This window comes from Podarcis gaigeae (assembly GCF_964106915.1).
Source record: "Podarcis gaigeae genome assembly, chromosome: 15".
NCBI lineage: Eukaryota > Metazoa > Chordata > Lepidosauria > Squamata > Lacertidae > Podarcis > Podarcis gaigeae.
Genome location: NC_139692.1, coordinates 40794305 through 40819973, shown reverse-complemented (window position 1 = coordinate 40819973; position 25669 = coordinate 40794305). Strand labels below are relative to the sequence as shown.

Below are 25669 nucleotides of genomic sequence, written 5' to 3'. Positions count from 1 at the left end.
GGATTGCACCTACCTGAGACCTTCCTGCATGCAGAACTTGATTGATTGATTGTATTGACTGTATTTATACCCCACCTTTTGCCCAAGTTGGCATTCATAGGTTGCTCACCAGGCTTTAGCATTTATTTTCTCTAATATTCCTCCTTGGGGAAAATAGGAACAGAAAGAAGCTGCATTACACTGAGTAGCTCAGTATTATCTACTGGCAGCAGCTCTTCAAGACTTCACATATTCCCAGCCCTACCTGGAGGTGCCATGGTTTGAACCCAGGTCCTTCTTTGTGAAAAGCAGGTGCTTCTACCCCTGATCTATGGCCCTGACCCTCTAAAACAGAAGAATTCATCCACCAGTGTGTTGGAGGGGCACTCATTTGAGAGCATGTCTGCAATGGACCTACTAAACTCTTGTTCCACTTCACCATATTGACATTGTTGTTGTTGTTGTTGTTATCTGCGTGCTTTCTTTTCCGAAGAGCAAACCAGAGCCCAGGCAGAAATACCACTCAACATAATTTGAATTTCGCTTTTCTCTGCCTGGCTGTACAGCGGAGGCCAGCATGGCCACATATGTAACGTACACTGCCCATCAGCTGTTTCCTCCTTTATCGCTGACAAGGGTCCCATTCATAACTCTTCCTTTTATCCTTTTTGGTGAATAAGTAATTATTCAATATAGAGAAGGCAGGATATTTGGAACGGGCTATTTAACGTGGCAGCACACCCGTAATGAAATCTGCTGTTACTGGCAACCTGAGAGAGGAATGTAACAATTCTAGCACGGCCGGTAACTCTACCCGCTTTGACGGCCTGTTTATTTGGCACGTCAGCGGACCTTTTATCCCAGTGAGTGACAGCTTCAGAAGGGTTGCATTTACTTCCATTCTATCGTGTATTGTAATATTTAATGGTGGACAAGCTTGAGTGGGACTGAGGGTAATTTGAACCTGCCTTTCCACAGAGCGGAGGCCAAGAGATAGTTGATCCCTGCTATTGTGGCGTAACGCGCACAGTGACTTTGCATTTGCTTATGGAGGATAATCTTACTGATTACAATTAAGAGGAGGGTGAAAGAAAGAACAAGAAATGGTGAAGCTGGCAAGAAAATAGTGTTTGGCTTCCTGTTCTCATAGTGTCATTTTTTGCACCAATAATCTTTCGTGCAGCTTTAGAGCATAAGCATATTTTATTCCAAGTAGCTATTTCTGCAGTGTTCTGTCACCCCCCTCGAAAGATATACGTTCCTCTTTATTAAAATCTTATAACGGCCTTCTAAGTAAGTGTGCAAGTGAGGAGGGTTCCTAAGTGGCAACGTAATTAGAGTGGAACAAAGCAGCTGAGCTATCATGCTACCTACATACCCAGCTTTATCCAGGATTTTTTGTTTATATAATAAGCTACAAGTGGAGCCTACAGCAAAAGGTTGCAGTGCTATCATCAGTTCTTGTCTAGAGTGCCTCTTCTTCAGGGTTCTAGCCTGCCAGCCAAAGCCCTTCTCCAGGATACTCCATTTCATCCTCCCATCCCCGTTTTCCTTTTCCAACTGACACCATTCTGTGGCTTCTGAGCATGCTAAGACTTCATTGGGCTGTTTTGGGGTTGTTGTTTTTTGTTTGCCCTTGTTGTGTTTTTGTTTTGTTCGTAGTTTTGTAAACCTCACGGTTTCTGCAATCATGCAGATGCCTTCCTCTTGTTCATGGGTAGGCAAACTAAGGCCCGAGGGCCAGATCTGGCCCAATCACCTTCTAAATCTGGCCCGCAAACGGTCTGGGAATCAGTGTGTTTTTACATAAGTAGAATGTGTCCTTTTATTTAAAATGCATCTCTGGGTTCTTTGTGGGGCATAGGAATTTGTTCATTCCCCCCCCCCCCATATAGTCCGGCCCACCACGGTCTGAGGGACAGTGGATCGGCCCCCTGCTGAAAAAGTTTGCTTATCCCTGCTCTTGTTTCTCAGTGTCCCAGTTTTTCATAGTTTCAGCAATCACCAACAGAATTTGTTGTTTGCGGGGGGGGGGGGGGAGTGGGGAGGGGGAAGTGCATGGATACAACTCTGGGAAGTGGAGGGGGAAATATTTGCTTGGCATTTTTTTGCTGCAGCAGGCTAACATGGCTCCAGAATCCACAATCAATATAAATTCATGGTATTTTTCAATAATAGCATGGGTTTAATTAAGTGCAGTTTGACTTGTGGAAAAAGCAAGAAGAGAAATATGGTATCAAAATGTTAATATGCTGTACTCAGTTTTCCCTGGTTTGGTGTGTATATATAATTTATTGAGCAAGTTAACTAAGCTCTATAGACAACATTCAAGAAAAACATTTCAGCAAGTGCTTCAATACATGCAGGTGAAAAGTATTGTTAGCATCACCTGAAGCTATCAGGTATAAATTTGACTGCTTCAGATTTTTTAAGAGCACTTTGGGTGCAAATGCATGCATGTCTGCTCAGAGGTAGGGTTTGGGGAGAAAATCTATTCAGTTTGCATTTGAAGGCGATCCTACGTAATCTGCTCTTTCCAAAGCAATGTGTGAACTGAAATACAGCCATCCTTGGAAAATCTCCAAATTTTGCAGTGCAATTACCACTGGGGTAAAGTGTGCATATAAATGCATATATTAGTGAAAACACATTTTATCATGGAAAATTGCTCTGTAAAAATGTATATATTAGGTAATTGCATACAAATGTATATATTAAGAGAAATTCGTACTAAAATGCTGCTGAATTTTCATGGAGACTTCAAAATAATTCAAAAAGTGTAGTGGAAATGTTGAGAACTGAACTTCAGAATGGAAAAATGAAAAGCTGAGAGAACTTGAAATTGACAGATCCCTCTATCCCTACTCAGAAATAAGTCATCCTGTGTTCAGTGGGGCTTACTCCCAGGGTAGTATGAATAAGATTGCAGTCTTATTGGGATCAGGTTTGTCGTGAAAAGAGTTGTTTATTTCAGCCTTGGGCTTTTTTGTACAACTCTTGGTTACTACTTGTGTGAAGTGCCCACAATTGTTTTAAAAATTAAAATCTTCAGTTTATTTATCTGCAAATTTATATCCCATATCTCAGCCATTGCTCTCATACCTCTACTTTGGTAGCCTGGTTTTACTTGTGAAAAAAGGTGGCAGATTTGAGCTCTCTAATTTGGACATTAGTGGAGTCTGGCCAAGGTAGCCTTTTTAGCTCCTGTTTTACCAAGACTTTGATTTATTCATGACCTTTGTTTCTAGAACTGGATGTAAAAAGTGCAGCCTAATTCTCAATATGCAAAAGAAGCTCCTTTAAGTACTTTTTTTGGTAACTTACCGTAATTTGTGTCTGAAGCTGTCAGGTATCCAGTGTTATGATGACTGCTGTTTAATAGACAGCTCTGGTTAAAATGAGAGAGTCTACTTTATTTTACCTGAAGTCAGGCTCTTTTTAACAGGTGTTAAATGGGTGGGAAGCATAGAAAGATTATTACAGCCATTTAAATGCTTTGTTTCCAAGAATAGTTGTTGATGACCCAATTTTCTTGTGTGTAGACAATAATAAACACTTTTAGAGAGAGAAAATAATATTTTTTTTCCTGTTCTAATGTCCGTAAAGAGATTTCTCTGCCCTTCAGTTACAGCCTTCCAGTGCCTGCATTCAGTGCTCCTGTTCTTCGGTCGAAGCAAAAGTCAAAGAAGCAACTGATAAAAAGAAGAAAGAAAATGGAGGAAAGGCATTTGTCCCCAAAATATTTTTTGGAACTCGTACCCACAAACAAATTGCTCAGATTACCAGGGAGATGCGGAGGACGGCATATTCAGATGTCCCCATGACTATTCTTTCTAGCAGGGACCACACTTGTGTCCATCCAACAGTGTCCAGCTGCAGCAGCAAGAATGAAAAATGTGTAGAGTTGCTGGAAGCCAAAAATGTGAGTTGTTTTGTTTCTTTACCATTTCCTGAAGAAAATAATATTCTCTGCTTTTAACATTTTCTTTTGCCGTTCATGTAGTACAGTGGTACCTCTGGTTGTGAACGGGATCCATTCCGGAGGCCCGTTCGCTACATGAGCAGAACGCAATCTGCGTATGCGCTGGTCGCGATTCGCCGCTTCTGCGCATGCGCGAGTGGCGAAACCCAGAAGTAACCCTTTCCAATACTTCCGGGCCGCAACCTGAAAACGCTCAACCTGAAGCAAACGTAACATGAAGTATGACTGTATTCAGAAGTGGAATGCTCTCCCCCCTTCCTTATTTAGGGGTTTGAAAAATTGAGTTCAGTGTCTAGTTTAAAACATTAGAAAAACGCAAATTTGACTTCTTCTGTACATATATAGGAATAATAGGTTCTTCCTAGTAACCTCTCCCCTTAATACCAGGATTTGTTTCGTTTACGTGTTTGTAACATGTTTTGTTTTGACATATAGTCTGCCAAACTGTGGTGCTTAAATCTCATCAGGCCTCTGCGTTCCTGGAAAGTATGTTGTGTGGCTCTGTGGTAGAGAAGATTTGTCTGCACTCTTGAATCTTTTAAACAACTTTAAAATTTCTATTCTTAATTTGTTGCCTTTCATTTCCCTACATAATAACTCCCAGCGCTGAAAGGCCCGGCATTTTTAGAAACAAAGCAAAACACTGCTATTACATAGTATAGAATCTGGTGTGAATCTGGAGATCATGGCCAAAAGGGTTAAATCTAAATTAAATAACTGGGTTGCAGATTGTGTGCTAAATGTTGCAAATGGATGGTCACTATCCATATTCATGCTACTGTGACATGGGAAGACTTGTGCCAGATATAGTGTACATATATTTTAGTTATTTTTATTTTTATCCATATCATAATTTTATCCTGCTTTTTACCCCTAAAGGGTTCAGTGCAAAGTGCAATATAATAAAAACGATGATATGAACAAAGAGTTAAAAACCAGAACCGGCTAAAACACAATTCCTCAACAGGAGCCAAAACACATTCCAAAAGCTTGGCAAAGCAGAAAAGTCTTTTCCAGGCGCTGAAAAGTTAATGAGGAGCATGCCAGCGAGATAGCGAGTCCTGGAGTCACGGAGCTTGGACACATGTTCATTATTATGATATGATATTAAGATTAATAGCTCTTTAAGTAGCACTTTAAGCCTGCAATCACATACTTAGCTTTCTGAGAAAAAGCCCCACTGAACTTAGTGGGACTTACTTTTCAGTAAACATTTATAGGATTGTGCTGTGGGGAACAATTTGGATACATTCATCCCTGTTCAGTCAGAAAGTTCATTGGGTTGCCTTCAGCTAATCACTATCTCTTGGGGTAACCCACCTAAGAAACTCAGAAGAGCCTACTGGTTTAGACCAAAGGCCCACCTAGCCCAGCATCCTATTCTCACAATAGCTAACCAGTTAATTCTGGAAAACCTGAGCCCAGCAGCACTCTTCCCATCTGTATTCCACAGTAACTTGTATTCAGAGGCCATATGGCTTCCAGTACTGCAGGTGGAACACAGTCGTTGTGGCTAGCAGTCAGTGATACCCATGAATCTTCCATGAATTTGTCTAACCTTTTAAAACCATCCAAACCATTAGCCATCATTACAAGTTGAGCTAGTAGATTCCATTATTTGATGATGAGCTTTGTGAAGAAGTACTTCAATTCACCTATCCTGAATCTTCCCACATATTCAACTACTTTGGATAGCTTTTTGTTCTGAAAACCTCCCACTGAGGATAAGGACAGGGGTGAGGGACAGGAGGGGAGGAAGGAATTCTTTTGGAGGAACCTTATATTCGTAGCTCTGTAAAATAAATCAGCACTATTAGCCCACCTAGTGAATCCATGGTAGAGATAAGATCTGATGAGGACTTTCCTGTTCATGTGTGTGTCTCATATACAGTCTGGTTGTTGAAGCCTTTTCCCTGTTAGGTCTTAATAGCATATATTTTAGGAATGCTTGCATATCATATAAGCATGAAAATAATTTTATTAATGACTGGTGTGTTTGCTGCATACAGAGGTTATGGTAACTTCAGCCTCGTGTGAGGCAGTTTAGGCCAAACATGTCTGAGTAGCCCATGCCACCAAATGAGCTTTGTGACTTAGTATGGATTCAAGCCCCGGTCTCCTTGGTTGTAGTCCAAAACCTTTCTGAAGAAAGGCTGGTACCCACTGAGAGTGGTACCCAACAAATATCTGCATCCTTCTCCTGGCAAGGGCAACATTGAGATTAAGGAGGAGAAAGCTGACAGGCAGTGCTGTCTGTAAGAAGGCTGACAGGTAGGAGTTGATGTTGGCAGAGCATAGCCCTCTTTGCTTTTACAGACCATAGGTAAAGGTAAAGAGACCCCTGACCATTAGGTCCAGTCGTGGATGACTCTGGGGTTGCGGTGCTCATCTCGCTTTATTGGCCGAGGGAGCCAGCATACAGCTTCTGGGTCATGTGGCGAGCATGACTAAGCCGCTTCTGGCAAACCAGAGCAGCACACAGAAACGCCGTTTACCTTCCCGCCGGAGCGGTACCTATTTATCTACTTCCACTTTGACGTGCTTTCGAACTGCTAGGTTGGCAGGAGCAGGGACCAAGCAACAGGAGCTCACCCTGTTGCGGGGGTTCGAACTGCCGACCTTCTGATTGGCAAGCCCTAGGTTCTGTGGTTTAACCCACAGTGCCACCAGTGTCCCTTTTACAGACCCGTGTCCCTTTTACAGACCATACTTGACTGCTATGCCTAGTGTTGGTAAACTCCCCCCTCCTTTTCTTTCTCCTCTTGTTTTCAAGAGACTTTGGTATTTGACAAGTGTAAACAAGGTGTTAAGTCTTTATACCCTCTTTACCCCACAGGCCCTGAGGGTGAGCTGTTGTGGTAATGAGGACCAATTAACTCTGTCACTTTAGTTGTCTTTGTTTTATCCTAAGACCATATTGCAAAAGTCAGTTGATAAACGGATAACTGACAATTTGCCGAGCTAAGAGGCCGCAAGTGCGATAACACTTCCACTGCCAACCTTCCCTTAGGGTTGTGTTACAGGCTTAACATGGATGAGCGTCTCTCGGCCAGCCTTCATTTGTTGAAGACGCTTTAGAGAGCTTAAAAAGGATATGATTTCAGGGACTCATTTAGGTCTTTCTGCCTCAGTTTTGCATTTAAGTAGCCATTGTGGGAAATACCAAATTGTTTTATTACTTAAAAACACACACACAAACAGCTATAAATGAACAGGCTAGGTCACAAAAGGAGAATATGCCAAATGCTAGTGCAGTAATTACTTAACAAGAATCTCCTTTCTGCAGAATTCAGCCCTTTTAGATGCGTGAAAATGATTCTAGAGTCATAGGCACTAGCATTACACCCCTACCTAGGACACCTCTTGTGTGGTGAGATCAGAAGCATTCACTTTTAAACAAACCACAGTTCCCTGTGAATATCCAAAGTTAGATAACTGTGGTCTATTTAAACTTTTCAAGCCAGTACCTGAGTCCACTGTTTAATCTGGCTTGTTCTCATAACAAGAGTTTAAACAACTTCCATTCCCCAAGTTTGGATGTAATGGAGAATGGTGGTTTGTGTAAAAGTGGATGTTTCCTACCCTGAAACCACAAAGGGGATGATAAACCTATGACTTGTCAGTTTGTCTGTATAACAAGAAATCAAGATTTCCCATTGCATTTGAACTCCACCAATATGCTGCATTTCACCAGCTCTGCTTGAACTGATTATTATTATTATTTATACCCCGCCCATCTGGCTGTGTTTCCCCAGGAACTCTGTGTGGCTCACAGCATATATCAGAACATACTAAAACACCAAACATTGAAAGCTTCCTGATATAGGGCTGCCTTCAGATGTCTTCTAAAAGTCAGATGGTTGTTTAGTTCCTTTACATCTGAAGGGAGGGTGTTCCACAGGGAGGGTGCCACTACTGAGAAGGTCCGCTGCCTGGTTCTCTGTAACCTCGCTTTTCACAGTGAGGGAACCAGCAGAAGAGGATCAGAGGAGGACCTCAGTGTCCAGGCTGAATGATGGGAAAGGAGATGCTCCTTCAGGTATACTGGGCTGAGGCCGTTTAGGGCTTTAAGGTCAGTACCAACACTTTTAATTGTGCTCGGAAACGCACTGGGAGCCAATGAAGATCCTTTAGGACCGGTGTTATACCATCCCGGCGGCCACTCTCAAGTCACCAGTCTAGCTGCCGCATTCTGGATAAGTTTTAGTTTCCGGGTCACCTTCAAAGGTAGCCCCAAGTAGAGCGCATTGCAGTAGTCCAAGCAGGAGATGACCAGAGAATGCACCATTCTGGTGAGACAGTCTGAAGGCAGGTAGGGTCTCAGCCAGCGTACCTGGTGGAGCTGGTAGACAGCTGCCCTGGACACAGAATTGACCTGTGCCTCCATAGACAGCTGTGAGTCCAAAATGACTCCCAGGCTGCACACCTGCTCCTTCAGGGACACAGTTACCCCATTCAGGACCAGGGAGTCCCCCATACCTGCCTGCCCCCTGTCCCCCCAAAACAGTACTACTGATACTACTGAAATACACTTCTGCAAAACTAACTACACTGGGGTGCATCGTTATGCTTAGCAGTGCATATTTGAATCTTGAATTTTTAAATCATTTACTTCTAGGGCACATCTTGTTCTTACTACCATGGAGTCCATAAGCTTAGCGAACATCATGCCTTAAAATCTGCACGTAAGAAATACCAGGCTTGGGACATCGAAGACCTAGTGAGCCTCGGGAAGAAGCTACGTGCCTGTGCCTATTTTGCAGCTCGAGAGCTTATGGCGGAGGCTAGGATTGTGTTTTGTCCTTACAACTATCTTCTAGACTCACAAATAAGAGAGAGTGTAAGTATATTTGCAAGCACGTGTTTTAACATTTTATTTATTTATTTATTTATAATTGTCTTAAGAAATAATATTAGTGAAGGTCAACCTGAAGGAAATTTCATATGTTGCTGTGTAAAAGATCTTCCTATTGTCACAAAAAGGAAGAGATTGTGATTTGCATCCAATGAGCTGTGAACAGAGGGAGAAAATATATTAGTGATGTTCCATGAACACTTGGTGCCCAGTAGCAAGCAAAAGATTTCTCACACTGCCCTTCTTCTAAAGATCACAGGGCTTTATGAGTCAAAACCAACACTTTAAATAGAGCCTGGAAACTAATTGGCAGATGGGCCACAATCAGTGTAATATGCCCCAGTGAGCAACCTAGTCGCCAAATTCTGCACCAGCTGAAGTTTCTGAACCATCTACAAAGGCAGCCCCATGTATAAGACTGTTGCAGTAATCTAACCTAGGGTAACCTCTCATCTATCTGGTCTAGAGAACCCCCACTAGCAGTGCCTTTGTCTTACCTGGATTGAGCTTCAGTTGGTTGGCTCTCATTCAGTCCATTACCGAGGCAAGACAACAGTCCAGCACATCCATTGCCACACATGCAGTTGTAAAGGTAAAGTACAGCTGTATGTCATCAGCATGTTGCTGACAACATACTCTAAAACTCCAGATAACACCACCCAGTGGTTTCATGTAGATGTTAAACAGCAAAGGGGATTAAACTGAACCATGAGGAATGCCACATTGAACATTAAATGGGGCTGAAGAGCACTCTCCAAGCATCACCCACTGGAAACGACCGTCCAAGTAGGACCGTTACCATGGCAAAGCAGTGTCGCCCACCTCTAACCCAGACAGCCACTCCAGAGTGATACCATGGTTTGCTGCCAGAAAGCAAACCATGGTTACTCTGCTGGGCTGAGTTCATAGATGTGTGAAGCAGGCCAGTGACTGGCCCAAAACTATTCAGTAAGCTTTGTCTCCTGTTTTCTTTATTGTTGTTTTGACCATCATTGTCACATTAGCTACATGACTATAGATACATTCACTAATACAATATTGAGGGGTAAGCTTTGTCACTGAGTGAAGATTTGAACCCAGGTCAAACACTTAACCATTATCCACAACTGACATCCTCCTTCCTGCAGGTTTTGTGTTGTTTTTTAAAAAAAGGAAAATCCATAGCCTGGTAAAGCAAAATTTGCAGTTTCACTGCTAACCGAAGAAATCATGTGAATTTACTGGATACTTGATTTTAGTTTTTGTTGGTTTTCATGCTTTTGCAGATGGAGATTGACTTGAAAGACCAGGTGATCATTTTAGATGAAGCTCATAATATTGAGGATTGTGCACGGGAATCGGCCAGCTACAGCGTGACGGAAACTCAACTCAAATTGGCCCGAGAGGAGCTGGACACCATGGTGAATAACAACATTAGGAGGAAGGATCACGAACCATTGCGTGCTGTATGCTGCAGTCTGACAAAGTAAGAGGAAGCTAATTTACCAGAGATAGCTTTCGGTGTTGTGAACCCAACTGTCTTGGGCTGGGGTGGCAGTTCCTGTCAGAGAAAGATGGATGCCAGTAGCAAGGAGCGAGATGAGAGGAAGGGTGCCCCCTTCCTCCTTTGCCTTTAGAAGCTGGGGAGGTGGAGGCAGTTTTCCTGGCTCCCATGCCTTGCCCTATCTACAGAGTGGAGATATTCCCTAGCAGCAGGGGAGGAAGCCAACCAGCCAAGACGGGAGACTGGGCAGCTGAGAGCAGGGGAGCCAGATGGGCTGAGCCAGAAGTTCTCTTCCTGTTGATGAGAACTTGGCACCACCTACACTGTTGGGAGCAGGCCCATGGTGGAGAAGTGTGTGCCTCAAAGCACACCAGTCTCATAGGGAGACACATCTTGCTTTTAAAAGCTGGCATGAGAGGCATGACCATTTGTTGAAACATCTTTGCAATTTTTTCTGGTCTTGGGCCCCCTGGTGCTATTCTCAGACTTTCTAGTTGTGTCTGTAGCCTGACCTGTATGGCTGCAAGCCTTAAATAAAGCTCTCTTTCTTACCCACACCTTCTGTTTTAGTGTTCAGGAGTCCTACAACATTCAGTTAAATTGAATTGTGACTTTAGTCCTCTTGTGTTTTACTATTGCCATGGCTATTTAAAGCCTCTAGAAGAGGTAAGTCAAGGCATAGGAATAAAAGAAGCTTTATACCAAATCAGACCATTGGTCCCATCTAATTTATTGTCTACACCAGCCTTTCTCAACCTTGTGTCCACAGATAATTGTTATTCTGCAACTTCAATCTTCTCTCGTTAGCAGAACCAGTGGTTAGGGATGATGGGAGTTTTAGTCCAACAACATGTGGGGACCCAAGGTTGAGAAAGGCTGGTCTACACACTAATGGGCAGGGGTCTTCCCCAGCCCTACTGGGAATCAAACCTGGAACCTTTTGTATGCAAAGCAAGTTCTGCATCACTAAGCTGCAGCCCTTCTCCCTGTCTGTTAAATAATTAAGATAATAATGATAGGGGAAATCTTACTGATTGACAGCTGAGTAATATGCGCAATAGGCATATGATGGATCTGTTGCTGGCCTGTTCTACTTCAGTCTGTATCAGGAGTACTGAGGACTCGTCCCATATAGAAGCTACCCGTAGATACAGAAACCTGTGTACCATTTCTTCCTAACATGGCCAGTTTGTGTGTATTTTGTTTATTTGTTTGTTTGTTTTAATATGTGTGAGCATCCAAAAATTCAGTCTCCCCCCCCCCCTTCCAACCTGAAAATTTTCCATCCACCAGTAGAACAATTTACATGAGTCTGTTGGTTGGGTAGCTCGGCATAGATTCTGTGAGTTTATGTCCTCTGGAGCAGTGTCAACTCTAGACCAAATTGGTTTTCAGAACAGATGTTTGTTAATTTTACTCATTCTAAACTTTGTGCCTTCCCATTACCTCTTCTGTTCTATGAAGGTTCAAGGGGCGGGAAGTGGAGGCAGTTGCTACTGAAACAGATGGTGAATTTTTTCATGGTGGCTTTTCAGATCTTAAAAATGTTTTGCATCGTATGAAAGGAACATAGCTGAAGACTCGAAATGCCTGAAGTCTTTTAACCTTATCAGGAAAACTCAGGTTGATCTCGCTGTCAACTCTGCCAACAGAAGTGCAGGCAGCAGGCGGAAAGCAATAGATGAGACATAAAGCGGCCAACAATTAAGACTCTGTTGATAAATAAAGTGGTGGGGCTGCCAGCTAAGAAATCCAGTTTTATAACAGTCCTGTACTAGTTACCGTGCAATACATTTTTAGAGCTTTTGCTTATCGTGCCTGTTGGTGGCCTGAATCACACTATGGGTAACCAGGGCCATGCACCACACTAAGCTAAGCTGTGGTTTCGCTTAATGTATCATCTAAATCCAGGCCTGCAGTTAGGCTCTGCTCCTTGTAACCATAAGCTGCAGCCAAGGTTTGTTATTGGCTAGAGCTTGTGGTTAGCGAGGAGAGAGCTTAAGCACACGCCCATGTTCAGAGAACATGCACATGGGAGTAAAATGGATTGGAGAGGCAGAATGGTTGCGAGCCCCATCTTGGGGAGTCTGCACATTTTCCTGGTCTTGGCAAGTCAGTAGCATGGTCTACTGTCTTGTGCCAGCCAAGCCCATGTCTTTAAAAGTAGTTCCAGTCTTGTGAAACTACCAGGGTTAGAGCCAAACCAGCCTCCTGGAGCAGGACGTTGCATGACACGGATGCTACCCCAGAGGAGGCCCTTCTCTTTGTGTGCATTAAAGCATTTGATTACTTCCGTAGTGTGTGTAGAATGGAAGGTCTAATGTACAAATGTTCACAAAAATTCTGCTTCTTCTGGGTTTTATTTATTTACAGTTGGTTGAGGGAAACTATTGGTCAGCTTGTGGAGAGAAATTATGAGACCTCTAGTAAGGTTTGGAGTGGAAAACAAATGGTGGCGTTCCTGCATGAAATGGGAATAACCAACGCCACGTTCCCCATCTTACAGGTAGGGATGTGTAATAATTCATATTTTTTTTCTCTTGTGTGTGGGTGTTGAAGGTCTCCATTCCCAGTATAGCAGCAAACCATAGTTGGGCCATTTTGTTTGAATCCAGGAAACTATGATACCATGCAGTCTAAATTAGTAATCGTTTAATATTCCTGAGAACTGCAGACCAGGTGACACATTTATCATCTTGCTTTATCTTAGGGAATGTGTTAGTTTGCTTCTTCAGGTATTTTTAAAGGTTTTTAAAATTGAACTTCAATATTGAGCAACAGTTTGAGCAACTCTTGATTTCTTGAGTTTCTGCCTGCTGAAGATTCTGTTCTTTAGCATGACTGTTACTGTCATGGAGAACATCAAAGTTTTATAGCCATTTATTGATGTAGGTGAACCTTTTCCAACCTTCCAACATTTGGAAGTAACCAGGTTGGGAGGAAGCTGGAGTTTGGCTTGCTTACTGTGTTAATTTATTGTTTTTGGTCTTCTGCAGAAACATTTTGCTGCTGTTCTTGAAAAGGAGGAAAAAGTAAATCTGTTCAATGGAGGAGAAGAGCTTGTTTCGGTTCCAATTATAAGCCCTTCGACTCAGATTATGCTGAAGGGGTTATTCATGGTCCTGGGGTATCTTTTTAAAGAGAATCACAGGTCAGTGAGGCTCTGAAAGCAATCCTTTCCCCCAGCTGTTAATATTTCAAAGTTAAACATGCAAACTGTAGGTATTTTTCAGGGTTTTATGTCATTTTTGTTTAGGTTTGCTGATGACTACAGAGTTGCATTGCAGCAAGCCTACGTTTGGACTAATGAAAATCCAGTTGATACTCCAGATGAGAATGGTTTCTTTGCACGATCAAAAAGAAGATCGCGACAAAAAACAGCAGTGCATACACTCAGTTTCTGGTGCTTGAATCCAGCTGTGGTAAGACAGTTTTGGGTGTGTGCATGCGGGAGAGAACCTAGGGACAAGTAACAGGGAAGCTACCTTATACCAGGTCAGATTATTTGCCCAACTGGTCCAGGATTGCTTTTTTGGTAGTGGTTCTCCTGTGCCTCCCAACAGAGAAGGATCTCCTTTTAGCTGGAGATTCTGGGAACTGAGCCTGGAACCTTCTGGGACTGGAAAGACTCAGGTTCACCTTCCTACTTAGCCACTAAGCTCCTTGGGTGACCTTGGTCAAGTCACTGTCTCTCAACCTCCCTCACAGGGTCATCGTGAGGATAAAATGTGCGAAGGGAGAGAAACCATATACACTGTCTTGAACTCACTGGGGGGAAAGGTAGGATATAAATGTAATAAATAAAATTCTTCTCTCAAGGCCTTCTCAGACATGTGTGGCAATGTTAGATCAGTCGTGTTGACCTCAGGAACGCTCTCCCCGATGGATTCCTTTTCTTCTGAGCTTGGTGTGAAGTTTTCCATTCAACTTGAAGCAAACCATGTTATTAGGAATTCCCAGGTATGTTCATTGCATCTGGGCTTGGGTTCACCCTTATGTTAATATGCTGTAGGGACCATGCTGTAGTGTAGTTTACTTGCGGCATTCCATATGATGTATACATTTTGCCTGGTTCCCATACAAGAGTTTCTTTTCCTCACCATGCAAAATGTTGTGCCTGTTGGGTTAACGCAAGCAGTGTGACAACTGCATCAGGTTCTCAGTTGTGAGGAATTGTTGAGCCAAAAATTGAATGCTCACTAATATCCAAAACACTAGCATTCACATTTTGACTGTACTCTATCAACATGTTAGTCAAGTCCATTAATTTCAGTGAATAGAACTAACATTGGAGACAGCACATTGTGGCAGGCACCAAATATGTAATATGATTGCATGTCATACAACAAAGAGTGTTAGGTACCAACTGCCAAATATTAAGTACTGGAATAGATTCTTGCCAGATAAATACATATATACATGCGCACGTGCACGCACACACACGCACACACACACACACACACACACGTGTGTGCAGTGACATAGCTGTGCATTTAGCTGTGCATTTAGTTGGAGAACAGCCAATATCAATGTTTTCAGAAGAGTGGGTTTTTTTGAGCGAATTTGTTGTCAGCTCTGATGCCTAGTATACACATGTAGCAGAAAGAGGCAGGTGGGGTTTTTTCTGATCCCTCACCCCCCTGCACTCCCCTGTACCCTCTGAAAAGCTGCCCTGGTGGGTTTTTGGGCCTACAGGAACAGCCTGGGAGGTCGTCGTGGGGGCTGCAGCAGAAATAATGCAAACACACAAATTTACAGGTCCCTCAGTAAGTAAACCCCATGAGTAGAACTCCACCCACTGGAATAAAATAAGCAAAATTTTATTTGCTAAGAAGTTATGAGAGTAATAAATCCCAATGCATTTTGTGGAATTTGCACTTTTGGATATATGCTTGGAATACATATTTGAGCATATCTGTTCTTCAGCATTCCCAGTGAACACACAGACACAATTACCAATCTGCCCATCTTCCAGCACCTGTATGTCAAGGGGCAGTCTGAGCAATGAGTCTGACAGCCTATTCGCCTGAAAGGAATTGCTGCTTGCTCCAGGCAGGCATGCAGGTAGCTCTGTGCATCGTAAATGTCTTGATTTATTTTGCCATTGGATTTTAAAAGTAAACATTTCCAATAATCCTACTTGCCCTGATCAGTTTTGTCTCAGTCTCTTGAATCCATGGCCACAAGTTTTTTTCACAGTGCAGTTCCATCCTGCAGTCTCATAGTGGAATGTATTTTGTTACCGATATGTATGTCAGCAATGAAATGTTTCCCCCAACAGGTGTGGGTTGGTACTGTTGGAGCTGGCCCTAAAGGCAGGTCATTATGTGCTACGTTCCAGCACGCTGAGACCTTTGATTTCCAGGATGAAGTTGGGGAGCTTCTGCTCTCAGTTTGTCAGACCATCGGCCAAGGGGTTTTGTGCTTTGTGCCATCTTACAAGGTGAGATGCCAATCAAACATTTTCAATCTTCTTTCAAGCTACATGGGGGTTATATCAGTTATTTGTATATGTGTGCCAACACTTCCACACATCAAGGGTGTGGTGTCCATTTTCATAGAATCATAGAGTTATAAGGGACCCTAAGGGTGATCGGTGCAGGAATCACAGCTAAAGAATCCCTGACAGATGGCCATCCAACCTCTGTTTAAAAATCTCCCGCGAAGGACAGCCCACAACCTTCTTAGGTAGTCCATTCACCTGTCAGACAACTCTTACCATCAGAAAGTTATTGTCAGAGGTCGTCACATAAGAATAAAGTAAAGGTAAAGGGACCCCTGACCATTAGGTCCAGTCGCGGACGACTCTGGGGTTGCGGCGCTCATCTCGCTTTACTGGCCGAGGGAGCTGGCATACAGCTTCTGGGTCATGTCGCCAGCATGACTAAGCCGCTTCTGGTGGACCAGATCAGTGCATGGAAACGCTGTTTACCTTACCGCCGGAGCGGTACCTATTTATCTACTTGCACTCTGACGTCCTTTCAAACTGCTAGGTTGGCAGGAGCAGGACCGAGCAACGGGAACTCACCCCATCATGGGGATTCGAACCGCCAACCTTCTGATTGGCAAGTCCTAGGCTCTGTGGTTTAACCCACAGTGCCACATGCGTCCCTAAGAATAAAGTAGGCCATCCCTTATCCCTTACAACAAAGATAAAGGTAAAGGTAAAGGTACCCCTGCCCGTACGGGCCAGTCTTGACAGACTCTGGGGTTGTGCGCCCATCTCACTCAAGAGGCCAGGGGCCAGCGCTGTCCGGAGACACTTCCGGGTCACGTGGCCAGCGTGACATCGCTGCTCTGGCGAGCCAGAGCCGCACACGGAAACGCCGTTTACCTTCCCGCTGGTAAGCGGTCCCTATTTATCTACTTGCACCCGGAGGTGCTTTCGAACTGCTAGGTTGGCAGGCGCTGGGACCGAGCAGCGGGAGCGCACCCCGCCGCAGGGATTCGAACCGCCGACCTTTCGATCGGCAAGTCCTAGGCGCTGAGGCTTTAACCCACAGCGCCACCTGCGTCCCATTACAACAAAGATAAGCATTATTTTAAAATACATACAATAAATCAATAAAACATAGTAAAGCAGCAACTAAAACCATACCTCGGCCCACAGTAGGAACAATTCAAGAGGCCTAGCAAAGTCATAAGATCTTTGCCTGGTGTTGAAATAGGTGCTAGGCAAGATTCTTTGGGGAAGGGCATTCCATAGCTAGAACGATGCCACCAAAATTACCCTTCCCTCAGTAGGTACATGCTGCATCTTTTCCCCAGTGGAGGATATGAAGAAAGTCATTTGGGAAAAAGATCTGGATGGGTCCATATGGAGATAGGTGGTCTTTCGGGTACCCTAGTCTCAAGCAACAAAGGTCCCTAGTCTCAAGCAACAAAAGTCGCACAATGAATTGGGCTTGAAAACAGATGGGGGTCCAGTGAAGCTGGCAAACCAGCAGCATGAGGGAGCTTCTTCATAAGAGGCACAGGCAGTTACTAGCATTGTGTATTCCTCTCTCAATGTGCTTTGTGTTCATATTTTGAATGGGCTATAATGGTTTGTATTCTTCTACTTTATAGTTCGATGGTCCTGGGGAGCCCATAGGTTTCTTCTTCTTTTAATTCCATGTTGTAAGCTTAAGAAAACCACCCCTCTGTGATCAGATGTAGGCCGTTCTCCACCCCTTTTCTTTTAACCCAACTTGTTCCTAAACCTGGGAAGAGATTTGAAATGCTAATAACTGAGCCAGTCTTCTTTGTTTTGCCTTTGTTAAATTTTTGTGATGTTCAGACACTTCTTGCAAGATGTTGGGAAATTCCCAGGGACAGGATTTGAGAAGCTCTGCCTTGAACTGATGACTGATGATATTTCATGATAGAAGTACCATGATGGTGCTTTTAAAAATGATGAGTTGTATCTAATGTTAGGCATACTCAGAGCACACCCACTGAAAGTGAGGAACCTCACTAACCTTGGCCCTTTAAATTTAATGAGTCTACTCTATGGTTAACATTAGATACAATCTAGTGCGTGTAATGAATTCTCTGATAATTATATTTGGCTTCTGATATCTGGCCAGCAATGTTAGCGTTGGTTTCTCCTCAACAGCTGCTTCTGCTTTCCTTGTTGGAAGAATTGAAACATTCTTCACGTAAACCCAGAAACATTTTGCACATGAGCATTAATTCTGTGAAGTTATTTCATGTTTCCTTTTGAATTTTTGAGTGGATCATTTGGAGCTCACACCGTGCCAACTTGAAAGGAACTGGTGTTTTTAAGGACTCTTAGTCCCTCGTTCCATCAAGACCACGCAACAACAAAACACATATCAATCACTCAGATCAGAGCAGCCAGGATGCAGCCCTCTGACCTCATTTCGGTTCATCACATCAGGTTATGTCAGAGATAGCACTGAAAGAAGCAGTTTAGGAGGCAAAAAATATGTTTTCCTGCACTGGCTGGCACTTGTGGTCATATGTGCCTTCTATTTGTGATGCTCTAGAATATTTTTGCTAATATTTGGGATTCCGGGAAAAAATGTAACAAAAAAAATTATGGAAATGCAGATAAAAAGGATAAAAGGTTTGTCCTGCATGTTTTCCAGTTCCCAATGTTTGCTTGGTGTCAGGAAGCTACACATTCTTAATTTTGCCTGCTCTCTTGGGACAGCAGTAATCAAAGGAGGTCTTGCAGTTACTGAAAATAACCAATAGGTGACCACATTGGACTGTAAAACCAACTGCTAAGGAAAAAAGGAGTCCACTTGAATATGTGACTCCTTTCGCATTAATACTTGCCAGAGCCATGTGTGCAGACATGCAAACATAACACGTCTCATAAAATACCTTGCATTTATCTGACGCCTCTGAATTTGAGCCTGGGATCTGTTCCAGGTTTTTTTGCATTCACACTAGTCGCTTTAAATCTGCATGACTACATTTCAACAACATTTCAATTGTAAATAGTCCAATAACAATAACATCATTTATATCATGCTGTATTCTCCTGCTTGAATCATATAATTGGTGGTGCTGATAGCTGATTCCTATACTTACAACACATTCACTCTAATGCAGGCCTGTCCATTCTAGTACCTTCTCATTAGTTTTGGACTATAGCTACCATCATCCCTGGCCATTGGTTATACTGGCTGGGGCTGATGGGAGTTGTTGTCCAAAAAATGGTGGGCATCAGGTTGGGAAAGGCTGCTATACTGGTAGACAAATGGCTGTGAATGAACTGCTTTGCAGCTCTTGTCTGCTGAAGATTAGGGCCAGGTGACCAGCAAAATATGCAACTAGTTGTTAACCAGAGTAGCACAGTACAGGGGAGTGAATTTTATTGAAGAGGTGCAGGAAGAGAAAGAATTGTGGTTGAGGGATGAGTTGCCTTGTGGCATACATCCTCCACCCCACTCTCCTATTTCCACTCTCCCATTCCAGGATACTCCATGCTTTCTTCCCAGATGAAAGTGACTGGAGTGTATATGTGCAAATAATTAGAATGCTACAGAGCACTTTTTTCTTGGATACTAATATTTCCCTCTACCTCCCAATTCTTCGTCCAGCACTAACCGCTATGCAACACTAGCACCACACAATGCCTGTTGTAGATAAGCAACCTGTTTCCTGTCGGCTTGTGCCTTCCACCTTTTAAAACACCTCAGTAGCTGCAGATTTCCCCATGGAAGTAAGGATGCTTAGATCAAAAGGCAAATGTTTTCTTCTTTGTCGTTGAAATCTCCACTTTCTTCACGTTGTCCCCCTCCTCCCTTTGTGGAGTCCATTTGAGCTGATATAGGACAAAAGGAAAGCGACAACATAGAAACCTTCCTTAATCCATAGGAGAGAACTCCTCTGGGCACAGGAGCAATTACCTGGCTCCACCCTCAGGGAGCAAAGAGAGGGAAAGGAAGCCACTCAAGTGCACCATTCCTGCGAGAGCCCACAGGTGCATCAGCAGCTCCTTGTGGACCCTGGTATCAAAAGGCTGCTGAGAGGTCTAAAACAATACACCTGCACACCTGGGATTTGTTGCTGAACCCAGGACATAATTGTATTGAGCTCTCTGGCTCCAAGTCCGTTTGGAAAAGGATGCAGAGTTTCTAGGCAGCTTCAGAGCAGCTTTGCTGTGCCACCTATTCAGCTGCTTTCCCTTAAAAGAATCTGTGTGTTTGAAAGTTTCAATCAACAGCTAAGAGTGTGTGCTATTGAGTATAGATGGATATCTAGAGAGAACCAGGAAGGAGTAGTAAGTGGAATGATAGGTGAGAGTTATATATTCAAATTCCCACTCTGCCACATGGCTCACTGGACGATGCTGGGCTAGTCCGTGGTAGGGAATATGCCTGTTCAGTCCCTGGTATCTCCAGGTAGGGCTGGGAGACTCCTGCCTGAAAGCTGGAGAGCTGTTGCCAGTCAGTGTTGTCAGTACTGAGCTAAATGGAGTAATTGGTCTGACTTAAGTCTATGATAACGGGAAGGTAAACAGCCTTCCATGTGCTGCGCTGGCTCGCCAGATGCAGCTTGTCACGCTGGCCACGTGACCCGGAAGTGTCTGCGGACAGCACTGGCTCCCGGCTTATAGAGTGAGATGAGCGCACAACCCTAGAGTCTGGCAAGACTGGCTGGTACGGGCAGGGGTACCTTTACCTTTTACCTTAAGTCTATGACACGTTCCTATGCACCTTGCAGAGTTGTTGCAAAGATTTTTTTTAAAACGATGGATGGGAATGCTGGCTTGCCCCTTGAGCTAAACGGATGAAGGGTGGGATGAAAATGTAATAAAACTTAACAAATTTATTTTGAATACGTATTGCTTCTGCAGTTTGTGGCACTACTCCTGCACTTGTGCAACTTAGGAGCCAAGTCACTAAGTAGTCAGTCCTGTGGTCCTTGCCTGTGGTGGGCAGGAAATGTCACTGGCCAGCTAAACTGGGAAGCTCTTGAAAACTAGGAAGCGAATCAGGGTCCTTTCAGGGTGTTGAAGTGCCTCAGAGAAATGTGTTGGCAGATGGACTAGGTTAGACTAGATTTATAGCTCCTTTTTAATTCTGCTTTTCTGTCCGAAAGCTCACACCATACCTGCTTGGAGAGTTAAAAACAGCCATTAGACAATCAATCAATAACACAAACTGTTACAATATGGAAGCAATGCAGCTGCAAACTGGAAGCTTGGAAACAAAACATGATGGGAATGTTGGGACTGTCCGTGGGAAACAGTGAGACAGTCAGTTCACAGGGCAGTGCACCGGAATTTGCTCAGAGTGTAATATGAGCTCTTCCTCTTACGTATGTACAGGAAGTACAGGAAGTCTTTGTCACTTGACTGCTGGAGTTTGAAGAGTACAGACATGTTTTCTGTAATGCTGCAAAGACAGAAATAAAGGCATGTAAATACATTTCTGTCTATCTCTTTCTCCTGCCGGGGAGCAGGAAAGAGTGGGTGTGTTCTTCCCACATTTGGGAAGAATCGCCTATCGAGACCTAGCCTGGATCCTGCTGGGGAATACAGCCAGGGAGGTCAACAGGAGACCAAGCCGGGTGCCTGGGAGAGTTGCCAGTTTCTCCTGATAAAGGCTTGATTTCCAACATAAGAGTAGATTGAGATAGGTAGCCGTGTTGGTCTGATGAAGTCGAAAAAAATTAAAAAATTGTCCAGCAGCACCTTAGAGACCAACTAAGTTTGTTCTGGGTATAAGCTTTCATGCACTTACTCAGATACACACTTCTTCAGATACACAGCATAAGAGTAAAGCAATTCTAAAGAGCAATAGATAAAATAGAATCTTAAAACAGCAGACCTAAGAACCAAGCACTGAATAATGGAAGAAAAACACATTAAAAGCAAAACAAAAACAGTTTTCAGTATGTATTTGAATGCTAAAGAGATGGCACCCGGTAGATCTCAGAGGATCTCTCTAGTTTCGGTACTGTGGTGCCATCATATATGACATCAGGTATGCAGTGTGTTAAGTGCAACCTGGGGGAAATGGTTTTGTGGACCAAATGAGGTTCCTTGCTGTGCTTCATTAGCTTTGCAGGCTGGAGGTTCCCCACTACTGGCTTACAGCCTCGACCCATTCCTGAAAGTACCATGGCCTGACATATGGCTTTCCTATTCAATATTAGGAGTATGAGTTTTGTATTTATAGCTGCATATTCTGATTTGCTTAAACTTGTGCTTAATGTTAACCACATGAGTGCAGCATAGCAAGCTGTTAGTCTCTGTCTGCTGCACCCCAAGGGTATCAAACAGTGATTTATTATCTTTTATAGCATTTTTTTTAGAGAGAGAAAGAGAAGGGTTGAGAGAGATTAAATGAACTCAAGGCTCCTCTCTCTCGGGATGGGGGGTAAGGGCTAAACAAGCAGATGATAAGCCACAATAGTTAAGAAAGGAATGTACTAAAATCTTTTTTTAAAAGAAAAGAGGGTTTTTAAAAGATCCACAACTGTCAGGTTGTACACAGTGCTAGCTTATATAACCACCTATTTATTACGAACTGATAGCTTTGTCATTTTCCCTTCCCAGGCTTTGATATTGATTACTGCATTCACTTACGTCTAGAATTTAGTAGGAGAGCCTCCCAAGTCTCTGCAGTCTCTGTCTAGTCCTGAGCATACAAAATCCCATTTTTGATGGCTACGGCAATAAATAACATGCATAAAACCGTGCAATAGTGCTTTTGCATTTTTATATGGATGGATTCCCTCCCTTTTTTTCCAGAAAGAGTGACCAGATCTTGACTGTTTCACCTATTTAAATTATACTGTCTCTCCCCCAACCCAATAGCAGCTTTTTAATAACACTTGCTTCAAAAGCTCTGCAAGTCTTCAAAACAGCTTTTATGTGCACATATATAGATATGAACTTTAATTTCTACTATTTAAAAAATTGTGGCGAGAGACAGGATTCTGAAGGTTGAATGCATTACAGCAGGAGGGGAGACTGATGTTAGTAATAAAAACACTTCTAGTAAAATCGGTAGCAACCCCTGCAAGCACACCCTATAAAGGGGAATATCAGAAAGTGAAAAGATTACTCAGAAATCTAAGGTGCTTTTAAACAAGATTAAGATAAGGGTCATTAGGGTGCCTGTCGCCGACCTGTCTGCATTTAAATGCATCCTGCCTAGTGTCTGTATCTTGGAATGATTCATTCAATATGTGTCATATCAAAGTCAAAGTTAACCAGCAAGGAGAAAAATGCTAATGCTTATAAATTTCAGGGATGATCCATCACGCTGATGACTGAACTTTCCATGGTGGCTGGTCACAATGTGGTGAAAACATTTCGATGTGATTCATTTTTTTTTGTTCCTGCTCAGCATTTAAACCATTCTTGATTAATGTCATTCCTGCTTGGATGTTGATTTGGGCAAGATCCAAAAATATGAAACATTTCTACACATGGATTGCTCTGTTTGCATTTGTGCGTGTGCCAATTTCCCCTTATGGCTAACTGCTCCTTGTAGTGCATTGGGTGCTATACCAGATACCCACCCTCTAAGTAGGAGCAGATCCGGGAAGACTCTACTGAATGTTTGTAGCACTGAATGGTTTTTAAACAACATTGGTATTTGAAATTAGGGATCAGTTTTTATCCAATTTTAGTCATACCCTGAGTAGACCCTTTAAAACCATTTGACATGACTAACTTAGGACCATTGAATTTTGTTGGGTTGTATCCAGGGCTTTTTTTGAGCTAGAACTCAGTTATGGCACCTCTCAGGTGGGTGCCATTGCCATTATAAGAAAACAAGGGAGGCGTTCATGGTAAGTTCCGGCACCTCTTTCCCCAGAAAAATAGCACAGGTTGCATCCAATGTTAGCATGGACCCACGGAATTTAATAGGCATCACTAAATTAGGCCCTTTAATTTCAGTGGGTCTCCTTTGAGTAAATCTTTATTGGCTATCACCCCTGTGGGTCTACTCTAAATAGGATATAACGCAGAGAGAGTTGTGTGATGGTGCCTGCCCTCTTTGTTCTAGGAGTAGACTCTGAGAGAGATGACCTCTCATAGCTTTGTCCCAGGCCTTGGCAGACACCAGCTGTTGGTGCAGGGGCAGAAAATGCTTCGGGACAGCGTTAGCTGAGCATATTTCACCACCATTCTATGCCACCACCCTCCCCAGTCTTGCCGTTTCTCTCCTTTTATATCCCTAGTAGACACAACCTGCAGAAGGACAGAAGTAGTTCGTGTAGGTTAAAAAGTCCCACCAGTGGAACTCATAATGATGAATGTACTTTTGAGGCTGCTTTTTCAGCCTTGGGAGTTTTCCACGCCTCCCTTTGCAGAGATGGAATATATGAATTGTGGTTTCCTCCTAGTTGGGTACTCAGTAGTTTCTTAGTAACTTTTGAATGTTTTCAGTTCCTCAAGTTAATTGTTGATATTTTCCCCATGGTGGCGAAATCCAAAACTACATTTTAGGAAAGGGGGAATATTTGAAAATGAGAAAAATAATAATTATGAAATGACTTGTGGGGTGGTGAGGATCAAAGAAAGGTGGTGAGCGGTTGAGAGTGTTGATTTAAAACTTGTGAATAAAATATTTAGCAAAGAGAGAGACTTGATTATACCTGCTCTCTAGGGCAGGCTGCTTTAATTGTTTTGTTTTGGAATCAGTTCTTTCTTTTCTGAAAAGCTAATAAGGTACATCTCACAGATACACTCTGGAATTACGTTTTTAACAAGGCATAAAGGGGGAGGGAGAGAGTGCACAATATACTTTTAATTTCACTTCAGATACAAAAACCGTGCATCACTGAAGAGCATTAATACTCGTAAACTGTCAATGTTCTGATCTCACTAAGCCAAATATGGCTTTTGTAAATGATGTAACATAAGATGGGCCAGAAAGATAAAGAATGGGGGGGAAATGATTTCTTGGGCCTGTGCAGGTTTTTCCCGTCCCCCCTCCACATGCCAGGATAAATGTCCAAAAGTACATACGTGCACACATTTGGTGAGAGCCACAAGTGTTCACATCAAAATTCTTCCACACCTAATGAAAATGTTCCAGAACCTCACTGGGGTGGCCTCGTATCTGGGGCTCCTAGTGACCTTCTTCAGCTAAGCTAGAAGACAGTGTGAGGTGACAGCAATTCTGCAGAGGGAGGGCAAGTTCTGAGTCTGTGGGAGAGGCTGCTTTGGGCCCTTGGGACCCTCTGACATTAGCGGGGGGGGGGGGCGTTTAGTGAGGCAGGCAACCAAGGTGGGATGGGCACTTGAAATCATATAGGTAGAGTATTTGGGTGGGAGGGACCCATCTCAGAGGACCAGTAAGACTTGGTGAGTGGGGCATTTGTTGTTAACAGCGTCTCACATTCTGCCATATTGGGCTGCTTGCTAACAAATGTCTGAAATAACATTGGGGGGGGGGCGTTTTGCTAACGAACTGTTCACTTTATTGTTCGGCATGGCTCACTCCTTTTCAGGCATTGGCACACTGCCTGATTGGATCCAGCATTCGACTTTTCTTCTCTTCCCTGGCTGTGCTGGGCATCAGCCTTAGGAAGGTGTTTTAAGCCTTGATAGAAGCTGCTTTCTCCTGAGTCTTGCCTAAATTTACATTTCGGCCATTGGTTTTGTTTCACTCCTTTGCCTCTTAAAGCTGAGCACCGTGCATGTTCATTCTTGCAATCTGAGCAAGGGACATTATCATCTAGATGTGGAGAGGTTAGCTTGGACAGAAATGGACAGGAGAAGGACAAAAATGCTTCTTTTATTTCTTGGGCTTGTAGCTTGTCCCATCATAAGGGTTCATGGTGTGGGTATCACCATACAAAACAACTATCCTGCCCTTGACAACCAGTGGTGGCTGTTGCTTATTGGAAATGGTAGGGAGCCCAACAGCAGGTGGAGCCAGAGCCA

General features: G+C 43.3%; 1 protein-coding gene across 12 annotated transcripts in view; it reads left to right on the top strand.

Moving 5' to 3' along the window:
* BRIP1 (BRCA1 interacting DNA helicase 1) overlaps positions 1 to 25669 on the top strand; it is a 222354-nt gene that overhangs the window by 30338 nt on the left and 166347 nt on the right. For all 12 annotated transcript variants that reach the window (XR_014558454.1, XR_014558455.1, XR_014558456.1 and 9 more), the window contains exons 7-14: positions 3605 to 3901; positions 8580 to 8801; positions 10082 to 10281; positions 12673 to 12805; positions 13296 to 13450; positions 13556 to 13721; positions 14119 to 14259; positions 15581 to 15742. Coding sequence is in view for 6 of the 12 variants with exons in the window: in XM_083715016.1 (XP_083571142.1) it covers positions 3605 to 3901; positions 8580 to 8801; positions 10082 to 10281; positions 12673 to 12805; positions 13296 to 13450; positions 13556 to 13721; positions 14119 to 14259; positions 15581 to 15742 (1476 nt within the window). In the remaining 6 variants the exon portion in view is untranslated. The remainder of the gene's footprint in view (positions 1 to 3604; positions 3902 to 8579; positions 8802 to 10081; positions 10282 to 12672; positions 12806 to 13295; positions 13451 to 13555; positions 13722 to 14118; positions 14260 to 15580; positions 15743 to 25669) is intronic.